The 15,654-nt window shown below is 40.7% G+C and overlaps 1 protein-coding gene across 1 annotated transcript; it reads right to left on the reverse strand.

Moving 5' to 3' along the window:
- Window positions 1–2,406: 2,406 nt before the first annotated feature.
- On the reverse strand, window positions 2,407–14,196 carry SRGN (serglycin). The gene is made up of 3 exons (XM_056529658.1): window positions 14,009–14,196; window positions 7,563–7,692; window positions 2,407–2,745 (listed from the first exon to the last, which is right to left on the reverse strand). Exons 1-3 carry the CDS (start codon window positions 14,088–14,090, stop codon window positions 2,577–2,579), a joined length of 381 nt encoding a protein of 126 aa, XP_056385633.1. The 5' UTR covers window positions 14,091–14,196; the 3' UTR covers window positions 2,407–2,576.
- Window positions 14,197–15,654: the final 1,458 nt, after the last annotated feature.

Here is a 15,654-nt window from a genome sequence, read left to right on the forward strand (position 1 = left end):
GGGGTGTTGCAGTGATAGTGATGGGTATATTGGTATTAACCCTCAATTGTCGTGATGCTAAGGTGCGGTTTGCTCAATGTAATAATCCTACTGCCAACCGTCCCACAAACGGCAGGGAGAAATAACGGAATGTCCACAGCAGATTTTATGAAGTAAACTTGAAGTAACTTTGCTGCATATTTTATGCAACGGCATGGAACATAACAGCCTTTGCGAGAGAGAACCGTGGTACAGGTTCCCCAAAGGTTTGCTGGGACTCCGGGATCAATGAGCTTTGATGCTAGCCACTGTGCTACTATTTTTAGGAGATTTGAGTTTCTAGTAGTCACACAGAATTTGTAGGATTGAGCTTGGAGTAACTCACGGTTTTGTGGCTGTTGGACTTTAGGCTTGAGGCCTAGCTTGATTTGAATTGATGCTGATGAGATGATGAGATGTGCTTGCTTTCATGTACAGGTCTCAAGAGAGAGAATTTAGTGGCTGCAGCCCCTTATATATTAAGGGGGTGGGACAAAGCTCATTGGTCAGCAGACCTGTAAATCCTGACGCAGTAAACTCTGGGTATCATATGACCTAAAGGTCCTTAAACCATAGCACAATTTAATTAAAGGCTAAGGTCCTATACAGAGGTATTCCTATATAACATATTTTATATATATATATATATATATATATATATATATATATATAATACATTAAATACCATTTATGTGAGGCAACTAGGGGTTAGTCCTACAGGAAAGCCCTATTGACATGGAGGGACTCTGGCTGAGGGGACTTTAGACAAAGGGACAGGACCAGGTCCTGTACCGGGACACCACAATGCTATCTTTCCCCATCCCTCCATACACATGAACGTTCAGTTCAGCTGAGCATTCATGTGTTCTGAATGGAGAAGAGGGATGAGCTGCTGCCAGACACCTCTGGTGGATACTTTTCTCTCCAAGAACAAAAGTATTCGGCAGTTAAAATCCAACATGTCTGACCCTTCTCTCTCTCAAGATGATATGTTGGGGGACGAGTCAAATACAATACAAATAAAGAATTAGACAGCGGACCAGTGTAACTCAAATCCGATGTTTGTGCAAGTTCTCCCACTTAAAAAGATGAGAGAGGCCTGTAATTTTCATCATAGGTATACCTCAACTATGAGAGACATAATGGGGGGAAAGAATAAAGGAAATCACATTGTAGGATTTCTAATGAATTAATTGGTAAATTCCTCAGTAAAATAAATATTTGTCACCTACAAAAAAGCAAGATTTCTGGCTCTCTGGGACCTGTAACTTCTTCTTTAAGAGTCTCCTCTGTTCTCCACTCATTACCTGTATTAATGGCACCTGTTTGAACTTGATATCAGTATAAAAGACACCTGTCCACAACCTCAAACAGTCACACTCCAAACTTCACTATGGCCAAGAGCTGTCGAAGGACACCAGAGACAAAATTGTAGACCTGCACCAGGCTGGGAAGACTGAATCTGCAATAGCCAAGCAGCTTGGTGTGAAGAAATCAACGGTGGGAGCAATTATTAGAAAATGGAAGACATACAAGACCACTGATAATCTCCCTCGATCTGGGGCTCCATGCAAGATCTCACCCCGTGGTGTCAAAATGATCACAAGTGATCCCAGAACCACACGGGGGACCTAGTGAATGACCTGCAGAGAGCTGGGACCAAAGTAACAAAGGCTACCATCAGTAACACACTACGCTGCCAGGGACTCAAATCATGCAGTGCCAGATGTGTCCCCCTGCCTAAGACAGTACATTTCCGGGCCTGTCTGAAGTTTGCTAAAGAGCATTTGGATAATCCAGAAGAGTATTGGGAGAATGTCATATGGTCAAAAGAAACCAAAATAGAACTTTTTGGTAAAAACTCAACTCGTCGTGTTTGGAGGAGAAAGAATGCTGAGTTGCATCCAAAGAACACCACACCTACTGTGAAGCATGGGGCTGAAAACATCATGCTTTGGATAGGGGATAAGATGTCTAAGCACCGGAGTACCCCTTTAATGTGTAAGTAATCCTATGGCCATCGTGTAAAATCACGAGCAGAGGCTGATACAGACTTCTTGTAGGCTTTGATGGTGTAAGGGATGTGCACAGACGTTTTGGTGGGCAGGGGCTCAAGTCGAAAAAAAGGACACTTCTATTAAAAAAATGTTTGTAAAAACCTTACATGTTAACAATGCAGTCATGTCAGCTGAATGGGACCCGCATCAACCTGCGAAGGTCCCAATCAGTGAGGGCATTATAGGGTAGGTGCATTAAAAGGGCAGGGGCTCAAGCCCCCTTTTACGTCTATGTGTGCACGTACCTGGATGGTGTTATAACACTAAACATGATAAATTTAAATACTAATTTTTTATTTTATTTCAGAAATCACAAACCAGGATACATGGAGAGTCTGACATCCCTTTTAATGTATCATAATAACATCAACAAAAGATTGTGACGCACATAATATAGACACATTTTACTGAAGCCATTGCTGGTTACACGTAGGAGCTTATAGGTTTACAGTTTCCTGTTCAATATGCCTTCATGTCAGAACATAGGGTGTTCGTCTGCAGCTACACAATAAAATTTTCCTCAGAAAAATATTGCTTGGAATCATTTATCTCATTAGAAAATGCATTATTTTCACTCGCAGAGCCAGGATCTTCTCCCGAATAAAGGCCTGATCCAGAATCTTCTGCAGAAAATGGAATGGATGCTATGAACGACTGGACCTTCTTGGATCTAAAATAAAATGATGAAATAATCATAATAATATTCACTTCATCTGTGGCATACTTCTAACCATTGTATCTGTAAAGTCTGTAAAGCTGTAAAAAGTAGCAAAAGATGTCTGATGGAGAAATACCGCTTGTGAAATTGTAGGATTGTTTTCTGTATATGGTGTGTGGCAAAGTAACCACATATCCCACCGACACAGATGACCAGCACTGCCAATACAATCTTATAAAACACTGTCTACCAGACGGGCAGATGTCGCACCAGTAATTCACCTTCCTTGCCAGTGATGGTGCTCAGTCCGGAACACAACATAGATAAATACAAGTATAAAAGAAGAAGATGGCACTCACCATGCGGCATATTCACAAATCCTTACTCTTCAATATCGGTGCATAGTACACAGGTCAGGGAGTCATACAGATAGCGGGGAACGTACGCTCCCCGCTATCTGTGTTACTCCCAGACCTGTGTACTATGCACTAATATTGAAGATGAAAGATTTGTGAATTTGCCGCATGGTGAGTGCCATCTTCTTCTTTTATAATAGTAACACATATATAAGGTCTTTCTAACTGCATTCAGAAGGCTTAACATGCTTTTTTTTTAGAATGGACATACTTTTGAGGCTTTGTGTATAGTAAATGTTATTCCCATTTCATAATATTGATATAGCTATGATATGCCATAGCATTTTTTATGGTCAATGGAGGTTCCACCTCTGGGATCCCTGCTGATCCTGAGAAGACGGGGCAAAAGCATGTTTAGATTTGCCTGCATAATAGCATTCTCCCACTGTACTATACCAACATATCTCTTTAAGTGAATAGTGTTGCTCACGAATATTCGCAATTCGAATATTATTCGCGAATATCGCATATTCGCGAATTCGCGAATATAGCGCTATGTATTCGTAATTACGAATGTTCGTTTTTTTTTTTTTCTCACAGTACACATCACAGTGATCATCCCTCTCTGCTTCCAGCTTGTGTGGTGAAAAGAAGGCTCTAATACTACTGTGTGAGACTGGCGCGCAAAAATTCGCATATACGAAAATTAGCATATGCTAATGTTCGCATATGCGAATTTTCGCGTATGTTAGTTTTGTATATGCTAATATGCACATATGATAGTTTTCGCATACGCGAATTTCGCATTTGCGAAAATAAAACGGGAATATAACGAATATGCGAATATTCGCGAATATATGACGAATATTCGTCCATATATTCGCGAATATTCGCGAATTCGAATATGGCCTATGCCGCTCAACACTATAAGTGAATAGGGTTTTACTGCATCACCGGCCAAGGAGAAACTACGAGGCCCTCTTCTTACTTCCGTGCAGAATTTTGCACTGGAATTCCACTGGAGATTCTGGAGGAGCAGAGTTCCTTTGTATTATGGGACTCTGCTGCACTGTGCACACGGCAGAATTTCCGCACCATATGTTTCTGGCATGGAAATTCCGATTTCTGTGTCCGCAGGAAGAATGAACCTGTCCATTTTTTCTGTGGACTCTGCACAGAATGCATAGCCATCTATAAGACCCGAATGTCCATACAAAGATTTTCCATGCAGACATTCCGATGTGTGAACATAGCCTAAAGGTTGCTCCTGAGGATAGCGAGGGTCCCAGCAGTCAGATCCTCACTGATCAACAAGTAATGGTATTACACCATTATATTAGTGGTAATGGACAAAATATATATTTTGTGGATCATAGCACTGGAATAAGAATATAAAGGACCTTCAGGCTTTCTCGCTTACATGTTTACCTATAAATGCTTTTAAAGGAGTACTCCGGTGGAAAACTTTTTTTTTTTTAAATCAACTGGTGCCAGAAAGTTTTACAAACAGATTTGTAAATGACTTCTATTAAAAAAATCTTAATCCTTCCAGTATTTATTAGCTGCTGAATACTACAGAGGAAATTCTTTTCTTTTTGGAATACAGTGCTCTCTGCTGACATCTCTGTCCATTTTAGGAACTGTCCAGAGCAGCATATGTTTGCTATGGGGATTTTCTTCTACTCTGGACAGTTCTTAAAATGGACAGAGATGTCAGCAGAGAGCACTGTGCTCGTGATTCAGCAGAGAGCTCTGTGTTCCAAAAACAAAAGAATTTCCTCTGTAGTATTCAGCAGCTAATAAGTACTGGAAGGATTAAGATTTTTTAATAGAAGTAATTTGCAAATCTGTTTAACTTTCTGGATCCAGTTGATAAAAAAAAAGTTTTCCACCTTAGTACCCCTTTAGCACTGTTTGATTTGAGCCTTAGGGCCAAGGGGGCTTAAAGCTACATAAGTGAATGCCATTGGTTATCATCCCTCAGTTGTGACGTCACTTTGTACTTTATGGTTGCATTATACGCTGTGACATCAATGTGTGCATTATTTCCATACTGTGACCTCAATGTGGTCAATACCACTTTTCAATTAGTTCACATTGTTTTATATCATACACTGTGAAACTGTTGTAACTATTATTCTTGTTCTGTTAATTTCACAGTGGTCATGACCCTTGTGCTGTGACATCACTGTCTTTATTATCACTAGGTATTTCTGTGTGTATTATAAATTGTATGTTAAACTGGAGTGTCAAGGAGCCATAGACACAGATTATCTGACACCTTAGATTATGACCGTCAAGTAGGCCATGCCTTATTGTCCCTCCCTGAGGGGCCTTCTCTTAAAGGGGCCAACACAACGAACAACCCTAGGGGGTTAAATATCCTCTAAATTACATGTGCTACAATTCTAAAACATAACTTTTATTGCTCTTATGTATAAATAACAAAAAGGTGTGAAACACACGATTAAAATTACAGCGCCACTAATGTCAATTAGGTATCTGAAAACCAACACTATGGGTCACAGCCGGTCTAACCACCATGTATAGTAACCAGTTATTAGGGTATTCTATTTGAACAGTACAGTGTCACACTCAGCTATATAGCTGAACCAGGGGTCTTATTACCATCTTTTATATGCTTTATAGTGTAGGCGCTATATTTATTTCAATAGATATACCACCAAGATGGAGGAGCCGGATGTAAATGTCACTAATACAGCGGCTCTCACATAGGATTACTCATGCCACTTATATATGTGGCTATCAAATGGAGATCACTATAAGGCTACTCCTGGTGGCTATGTTTCTTTTAGAAGTACATTTGAGACATAGGGGACTGAGTTAAAACCATATACTGTGACAGTCCACTATGTCTCAAATGTACTTCTAAAAGAAAGATTTACAAAATCAGATAGGGTCAGATCAGGCCAGCGAGCCTTCTAGCCGCACCTGCGGTGCACAGCAGGTTGTGGCGATTGAGTGCCACATAGCCACCAGGAGTAGCCTTATAGTGATCTCCATTTGAAAAAGTTATGTTTTAGCATTGTAGCACATGTAATTTAGAGGATATTTAACCCCCTAGGGTTATTCGTTGTGTTGGCTTATTACCTCTACATGTACTATCTGGCCTGATTCTCTTAAAGGTGTACTCTGGGAGAAAATGTTATATTTTCAAATCGACTGGTTCCAGAAAGTTAAGTGTGTAAATGACTTCTAGTTAAAGGGGTACTCCAATGGAAAACCATTTTTTTTAAATCAACTGATGCCAGAAAGTTATACAGATTTGTAAATTACTTTTATTTAAAAATCTTAATCCTTCCAGTACTTATCAGCTGCTCCACAGGAAGTTCTTTTCTTTTTGGATTTCTTTTCTGTCTGACCACAGTGCTCTCTGCTGACACCTCTGTCCATGTCAGAAACTGTCCGGAGCAGGAGCAAATCCTCATAGCAAACCTCTCCTGCTCTGGACAGTTCCTGACATGGACAGAGGTGTCAGCAGAGAGCACAGTGGTCAGACTGAAAAGAATTCCAAAAAGAAATACAACTTCCTCTGGAGCATACAGCAGCTGAAGGACTGGAAGGATAACGATTTTTAAATAGAAATCATTTACAAATCTGTTTAACTTTGTGGCACGAGTAGATTTAAAGAAAAAATGTTTTCCACCGGAGTACCCTTTTAAAAATCTTAATCCTTCCAGCACTTATCAGCTGCTGTATGCTCCACAGGAAGTTGTGTAGTTCTTTCCACTCTGATCACAATGTCAGAAACTCTCCAGAGGAGGAGCAAATTCCAATAGCAAACCTGTCCTGCTCTGGACAGTTCCTGACATGGACAGAGGTGTCAGCAGAGAGCACTGTGGTCAGACTGGAAAGAACAACTCAATTTCCTGTGGAGCATAAGATTTTTTTAAATAGAAATAATTGACAAATCTGTATAACTTTCTGGCACAGGTTGATTTGAAAACATTAATTTTCCTCCAGAGTGACCCTTGTCTCCCCGTGTAATAGAGGATGTTGACAGCAACAAGCGGCCCTTCCTGCATCATAGTAGAGCATTGTAATAGGCTGACTAAACGATTGCCAATCTACAAGATTGGGATTCATTTAGAGCATGTATCAAAGCGTGCACCACTGTAAGAATCTAGTGAACCTATAAGTACCGATAACTTACATATGAATGCATACTGGCAGTGAATTCAGATATAAACTTTCCCTTCTCCTTAGATCCTCTATTTTAATGTTTTCAAACCAGCGGGCCTCCAGCTGTTGCAAAACTACAACTCTCAGCATGCCCGGGCAGCCGTTGGCTGGTGGCACACTGGTTCAACTCCCAACATGCCTATGGCTGTCAGGGCATGCTGCCAGTTGTAGTTTTGCAACAGGAGGCACACTATTTTTTTTTTAAAAAACTGCCCTTTAGGCACAAGCCTGACCATTGCAATGGGTTTAAAAAGTAACAAAGACACTTACATAGGGCTGCGATCAATTGCATTATTTTCTTGAGCTTGATCAAAAATTGCCTTCTCTTGTGCACAACCTATGTCATTTTCTCCTGGTATGCAACGAATCCTTTGGTATTCTTCTTTCTTCGTAGGGAAACCTAGAGGCAAATTAACACCACTGTCTAGTTAACATGATCCATGGATATTATAGACACACGTCATGAAGAGTATTCCATTTGGAATATTTCAATGGGCACTGTCAGATGCAAAAACTTTTTATATGTTGCTACTGATGAAAATTAAAGAACTTAAAAAAATATATAATATATATATTTATATTAAAGACCTTTGTAATATGGTTGTTTAAATTTAAAAAAAATATATATTTATTGAAGAAAACGGATCCTGAAAATCCCACCACTAGGGGTCTCCATACCTGCGGGGACACTAACCAGTCCCCCAGCAGAATCAGCTGGTCCATGAGTCATGGACAAGAGATGATTCATGGACAAGGTTGCATGAGCAGAAACACCAATCACCTCCCACCACCACAAGGGAGGGACACGCCCCCTTCCCCTGAGAGGATTTCTAACACTGTGAGCTAATGAAAAGAGGTATTTTTTAAATAAATAAAGGTGATAGAGGCATAAAAATTTGATGTACATGGTCAAGATTAGGTACTGAGTAACATATTTATTCTTTTTTTTTTTTTGTGGGATCGTTTTAAAGAAGCAATCCAAATTTTTTTTTTTGGTTGTTTTCTTGCCTGTGTCATGAGCACTCACCATCACTAGTCCTACAGCAACATTTTATTTTATTCCAGCACGGCTGCATACATTTGTTTTATTACTGTAATTTGGTCATGTGATCACCAGTCTGACTCTCTAAATCTTCCAGTGCCTAATGGTTACAGCAGGATATCAGACTCTGACTTCCTTTGGACTACAGAATGACATCATGACCTTCCACATCCCCTTCTACTAGCTTCCAGAGCCCTCCCTTCCCAGTTCCATCTGCTATCTTTATGGATCAGACTGTGTTCATACATTGCATATCGTGCTCTTTTTTTTTTTTTGTTTGTTTTTGCTGTCATTTTCCCCAAATCATGACAAAATGGAAATTTTTTGCAATTGTGCAAAATATAGTAAAACTTTAAAGTTTTAACACAGTCTTGGAAAATTGCTGCAAAAACAGCTAAACTGCAGTAAAAATGTGTGTACAAGTTTAATGTGTGAACACAGCCTAAAGACGCTAGTGTCCTTGGAACTACTGGTGGCATGCAGTAGTACCTCTGGGATGCCACATTCAGATGCGCTTTTGTAAGACGATTTACTTTGGTGGATGATATTTTATTATGTCTGCAACAAGTTAGACAATGTATATGAGTAAAGAATTGTAACTTGAATTAGTCATTCATTCAGATCTGATATGTAATTCATTTTTTTTAAACAGTGTACAGTAAAAGCTCAGAGCCAACAACCCAAATGGGGGCAGAAAAAGTGATCTTTTAACAGTTTGTCCTTTCAAAGAGTAAAGTATACAGAAGGCTGGATAAAGTGTCTAATGGAGTCGGCAAGCATATACAGCATTCAAATAAAATCAAATTATGATGCAATAGACATTTTGTTATCATGCTTTCCCCCATCATAGTACACCTCCCATTCTTTGTCCCTAGCATCATTCTTGTTCTGATTCATAGTCTTAAGCAAGGCTACCTCTCATTTCTTGTACCATTGTTATTCCTAGTTTCCAGCATCACAACTCCAAAGAACGCCCCAGCAGAGAGGTACAAGGGTAAGTTACAACAACAAACCACAAATCCTGTTCCCAGGATCACCGATTATATAATAATTATATTATATATAATCCCACCCTAAAACGTCACTTATTAGTCTATTTCCTAACAGGTATAACCAAAAATGTTTAAAAACACCAGTGTCACCAGTCTGACCGTAATAAATGTTTATCACTGTAACATGATGAGGATGGGGTTATAATAAGGGTATAAGTGATCCTGGGAACAGATTTGTGGTTGGTAGTTCCCAGCATGGCTCCCTGTGACATTCCTAGTCAACAGCATGACTCCCCATCTCATTCCTAGTCCCCAGCATGGCTCCCGATCTCATTCCTAGTCCCCAGCATGGCTCCCTGTGACATTCCTAGTCCCCAGCATGGCTCCCCATCTCATTCCTAGTCCACAGCATGACTCCCCATCTTATTCCTAGTCCCCAGCATGGCTCCCTGTGACATTCCTAGTCCCCAGCATGACTCCCCATCTCATTCCTAGTCCACAGCATGACTCCCCATCTCATTCCTAGTCCCCAGCATGGCTCCTGATCTCATTCCTAGTCCACAGCATGACTCCCCATCTCATTCCTAGTCCCCAGCATGGCTCCTGATCTCATTCCTAGTCCCCAGCATGGCTCCCCATCTCATTCCTAGTCCCCAGCATGGCTCCTGATCTCATTCCTAGTCCACAGCATGACTCCCCATCTCATTCCTAGTCCCCAGCATGGCTCCTGATCTCATTCCTAGTCCACAGCATGGCTCCCAATCTCATTCCTAGTCCACAGCATGACTCCCCAGCTCATTCCTGGTCCTCAGCATGGCTCCCCATCTCATTCCTAGTCCCCAGCATGGCTCCTGATCTCATTCCTAGTCCACAGCATGACTCCCCATCTCATTCCTAGTACCCAGCATGGCTCCCAATCTCATTCCTAGTCCACAGCATGACTCCCCATCTCATTCCTAGTCCTCAGCATGGCTCCCCATTTCATTCCTAGTCCCCAGCATGGCTCCTGATCTCCCTCCTAGTCCCCAGCATAGCTCCTCATCTCATTCCTAGTCCCCAGCATGGCTCCCCATCTCATTCCTAGTCCCCAGCATGACTCCCCATATCATTCCCAGTCCCCAGTATGGCTTGCCATCTGATAACTAGTCCACATTATGAATTCTCATTTCCTTCCTAGTCCCCAGCATGGCTCCCCATCTCATTTCTAGTCCCCAGCATGGTTCCCCATCTCATTCCTAGTCCCCAGCATGGCTCCCAATCTCATTCCTAGTCCCCAGCATGGCTCCCCATCTCATTCCTAGTCCCCAGCATGGCTCCTAATCTCATTCCTAGTCCACAGCATGACTCCCCATCTCATTCCTAGTCCTCAGCATGGCTCCCCATCTCATTCCTAGTCCCCAGCATGGCTCCCGATCTCATTCCTAGTCCCCAGCATAGCTCCCCATCTCATTCCTAGTCCCCAGCATGACTCCCCATATCATTCCTAGTCCCCAGCATGGCTTGTTATCTGATAACTAGTCCACATTATAAATTCTCATTTTCTTCCTAGTCCCCAACATGGCTCCCCATCTCATTTCTAGTCCCCAGCATGGCTCGCCATCTGATAACTAGTCCACATTATGAATTCTCATTTCCTTCCTAGTCCCCAGCATGGCTCCCCATCTCATTCCTAGTCCCCAGCATGACTCCCCATATCATTCCTAGTCCCCAGCATGGCTTGCCATCTGATAACTAGTCCACATTATAAATTCTCATTTTCTTCCTAGTCCCCAACATGGCTCCCCATCTCATTTCTAGTCCCCAGCATGGCTCGCCATCTGATAACTAGTCCACATCATGAATTCCCATTTCCTTCCTAGTCCACAGAATGGCTCCCCATCTCATTCCTAGTCCCCAGCATGGCTTGCCATATCATTACTCATCCACATCATGGATTCTCATTTCCTACCTGGTCCACAGCATGGCTCTCCATCTCATTCCAATATAAAGCATAGCTCCCCTCCCATCTCAATTATGGTCCCATGCTTGGCTTCCTATTTCATTCCTGGTGCCTAGCATGGCTCCAAATCTCACTCCTGGTCTTGAGCATGGCTTCACATCTCAGTCCTGGTCCCTAGTATGGTTCCCTATCTCATTCTTGGTCCTCACAATGACAGGCACACTGGTTGGAAAACACTGCTACATATGCTCACAAATTGTAATAAGTTTTTATGCTGTCACACCACTATATGTTTTCACAATACTTACAGAATAACATTAGACATGAATGAATATGTATTCATGAATATGTATTCTTAAAGGGGTACTCCACCAGAAAACATCTTATCCCCTATCCAAAGGGGATATGGGGAAATGTGTGGAATGTCTGCAAGAAAAACAGGTGCATTCCGCACATTTGACTATCCAGCAGCTGTTAGGACCGCTCGTAAATGTGCCGTTTCCTTGCGGAACCTGCAAAAACATTGAACATGTTAAAGGGGTTATCCAGGAAAAAACTTTTTTATATAGATCAACTGGCTCCAGAAAGTTAAACAGATTTGTAAATTACTTCTATTAAAAAATGTTAATCCTTTCAGTACTTATGAGCATCTGAAGTTAAGGTTGTTCTTTTCTGTCTAAATCCTCTCTGATGACACCTGTCTCGGGAAACACCCAGTTTAGAAGCAAATCCCCATAGCAAACCTCCTCTAAACTGGGCGTTTCCCGAGACAGGTGTCATCAGAGAGGATTTAGACAGAAAAGAACAACCTTAACTTCAGAAGCTCATAAGTACTGAAAGGATTAAGATTTTTTAATAGAAGTAATTTACAAATCTGTTTAACTTTCTGGAGCCAGTTGATATATATAAAAAAGTTTTTTCCTGGAATACTCCTTTAAATGTTTTTGTGGATGCCGAGATCAGGATTTCCATGCCAGAAACCTCTGGTGCGGAAATTCTGCTGTGTGCACAGTGCAGCAGTATTCCGCAAGTATATTCTGCTAGGTGAACCTAGTCTAAGAAGAAACTATAGCAAGGGTTATGCAATAGGCATCAGTACATCATGTGGACTTTTATTGAAGTAGATTTCCATACCATGACAGTTGTCCACACCTTCTCAAATCCCATGTCATTTTATGTGCATAACTCTTTGCTTTTGAAGCCTTACATTAACCTTAACTTTTAAATACTGTTTCAACCTACCTATGTCCAATGCAACCATATCTTAAATTACTTATCATTTATTAATGTCCCTATTTGTATTCTAACTATAATTATTAAATAAAATCTGCAAGAGAGGCACATTTTAACCTTAGTCCAAAACAGCGACACAAATACACTATAGAGGAGCTGACACACTTAAATTGGCACTCTCATTAAAACTATTTTTTGATATTGCACTATTGGTAAATAAAAAATCAAAAAAAAAGTTTTCTATGTTTTATTTGTGTTTCTCCCCATCTCTTGCACAGACATTGGACTCCTTCTGGCAGAAGTCCAAAGTCAGGAAATGCAGTCTGGAGTGCTGAGTGGGGTGTGTTCAGCCTTATCCAATCATAGCTCATCTCACACTGAACTGCTCTGGGCTGTGTAGCAGAATGAGGGAGGAATTTCTCCCCTGTATGGCTTCAAATGATGTCATGCCTGCTGGGGAACACCCCTTCCCAGTCTGTGAATCTGACTGAGACTGAACAGCAAATACAGAGCAATATCAAGGGAGAAAACTAAAAAATATGGGGGTGGTTTATCATGATGGGGCAATGAACTGGAAGGATTATGAAATTTAACAAGATCATGAGAGGTACTCTTTAAGTCTATAAAAGTCACAAAGCTAGGTATAAATATGCTGTGAATGGTGTAATGAAATTAATCAGTCTTCCTTGCAATTTCCCACAATAACCTATTTTTGCAATTTTACACACAAAATAGTGTGTTCATGAGCTCTACTCATTTGCTCTTCTAGCTTTTGATAATTGAGGCGGGGACGGACGGACCCCTGAAAGATGTTGAGCCCAGTCATCAGAATTGGCTTTCCATGTAAATTTTCTTTTTATGGACCTTACTAATTAAATATCCTCCTGTGCTACACTTGTGGTGGTCTTGAAGTATCATCCCTCTTAAACAGGTATAAGGCCTTTTTGAATATTGGGGTTAGGGTCAGAGCTGACTCTCCCAACCTGACATGTGCGCTTGTTTGGAATAATAATTTGCAGTATATTGGGGAAACTACTACTTTTGCCTTTATTTTTCTCTATTGTTAGTACTGTTTTAGTAGGTGTAGGTGTACTAAAAGGTGTATTCAGCAGCAGACTAAAGGAGTAAAGATGTCAGGAAGCTGTGAATGATTAAAAAGCTAGCCTGCCTGGACCATGGGGATTAAGTAGAAAGGGGACTAGATACTGTTACCTCTCACCTTCCATCAGGTCACATACACACTATATACACAATTAAGGACTCTTGAAAACACATATGACCCATAGTATATAACGGAAAGACTTTAAGGATTCTGGCAAAATCATTGTAAACTTTTGTTAACAAGTAACTATTAACATTATTCCATTGATATAGATTTATAACCTAGAAGATCAAATTTATAGATCTACAGTATAATCTAGAAGATGCGATTCACAAACAATCCTCCACTACCAATTCACAGTATATAATGTCTATACTATTGCCATGTAAAAGTGATAGATTAGGTTACCTTGTACAAGGCTTCCAGCAAGGAGAAACACGCAGCAGAACAGGAACATTTTCTTGGTATTAAAATGCAGAAGTTCTATCATCTGTAGAGCTATGTTTCTCGGCTTCAAGACAAGATATTCAAATAAGAGTAACAAGTTCCTCAGCTACTAAAGGTTTCCGACAAAAACCACTATGACCAACCCCAATTTGTCATAGCTTCCTGCCCACATGTTAAAATATAAGTGTAGTCAACTAAAGGTAACAATTTCTGCGGAAATAGGTTGTGAGATAAGAATCACAAGACTTTATGTTCTCATGGAATATTTAGAAATTTGGAGATATTTTTATTTGATTGCCTCTTCAGTGGTTTCAGTTCTGGAAAGAAAAATGTTGTGAAATAAAGTAAAACAAGCTGAAGCACTGAAGTAGATCAACCCACAAAACAATTCCTATCCTATATAGAAAATAGCATGAAAATACTTTCTATGTAGAAGGGTAGATTTCATAAAATATCTGTTTTACCACATCGCAAGAAGTAAAAACACATGTTGCCAATAAAAGTAAAGAGTAGCTAATAGAACAGCAGCTTGGCAAAAAGAGAATTTTGGGGAAAGATGATGATCCCTCTACCATTGTATGTTTATATGCAGTTTTTCACATGGAGCTACTACTCCTTTATACAGATGGTTAAAAATGGCTCTCCCTTTCTTATATAATCTGGAGGGGGTATATGGGTGCTTAGACTTTCAGCAAAGCTGTAAACAGTAGAGGAACTATTTGGGTTTTAACTTGGTCATAAAATTCCAAAAATGTCTTTGAAGTGCCTTGCTACATGAGTTGCCTCTTGGCCATTAGGATGACCTAGGGACTATGAGCAGAAGTAATAAAAAAAAGGCTTGAAGGATCCATTTGAAAGTCAGATACTTTGGTTTTGATAATATATTGTAAATCAATATATATCTCAAACTGAGTCATTTTATTAGATACATCAGCGACAGTATGTGTAAATGAGGAGTAGCACTATATCTGTCTATTGTATCACTTAGAATAAAGGAGAAAGCGTTTCATAGCGTAAAACCACCAAAACATAAGGCAGATCAGCGACGTTTCTGCTTACCAGGATGGTTGTGTAACAACATACACAACAGTGGGATAAATCGAGTCGGGTCTGCAGCCTTCCTGCTCACAGCATAACAGATATAAGGACCAACACTTCAAGAAAAGCATGCAGGATTCACACAGCGCTGACCTAGGCAATGATGAACCAAGGCCTGAAGAAACGTGTTGCATGATGTACGAATAAAGATGTTCATACTTATTCGCTGTGGTTGTCTGGGTCAGTGACGTGTGAATCCTGCGTCCTTTCCTTGAAGTGTCACTCCTGATATTGTATAACTTGTACAGCGGTTAAAATAAGTACAAGTGACCCCCCGACCTACGATGGACCCAACATACGATAATTTCAACATGCGATGGCCTCTCAGAGGCCATCGCATGTTGAAGGCAGCATCAACATACGATGCTTTTGTATGTCAGTGCCATCGCATAAACGGCTATCCGGCAGTGCAGACTGCTTCAGCCACCGCCGGATAGCCGTTTACAGTGCCCCGTAAGCTCCGGTGATGGTCACTAACCTGTCCACGGCGCTCCAGGACGTCATCTTCG

The sequence above is a fragment of the Hyla sarda genome, chromosome 7, assembly GCF_029499605.1.
Source record: "Hyla sarda isolate aHylSar1 chromosome 7, aHylSar1.hap1, whole genome shotgun sequence".
Lineage (NCBI taxonomy): Eukaryota > Metazoa > Chordata > Amphibia > Anura > Hylidae > Hyla > Hyla sarda.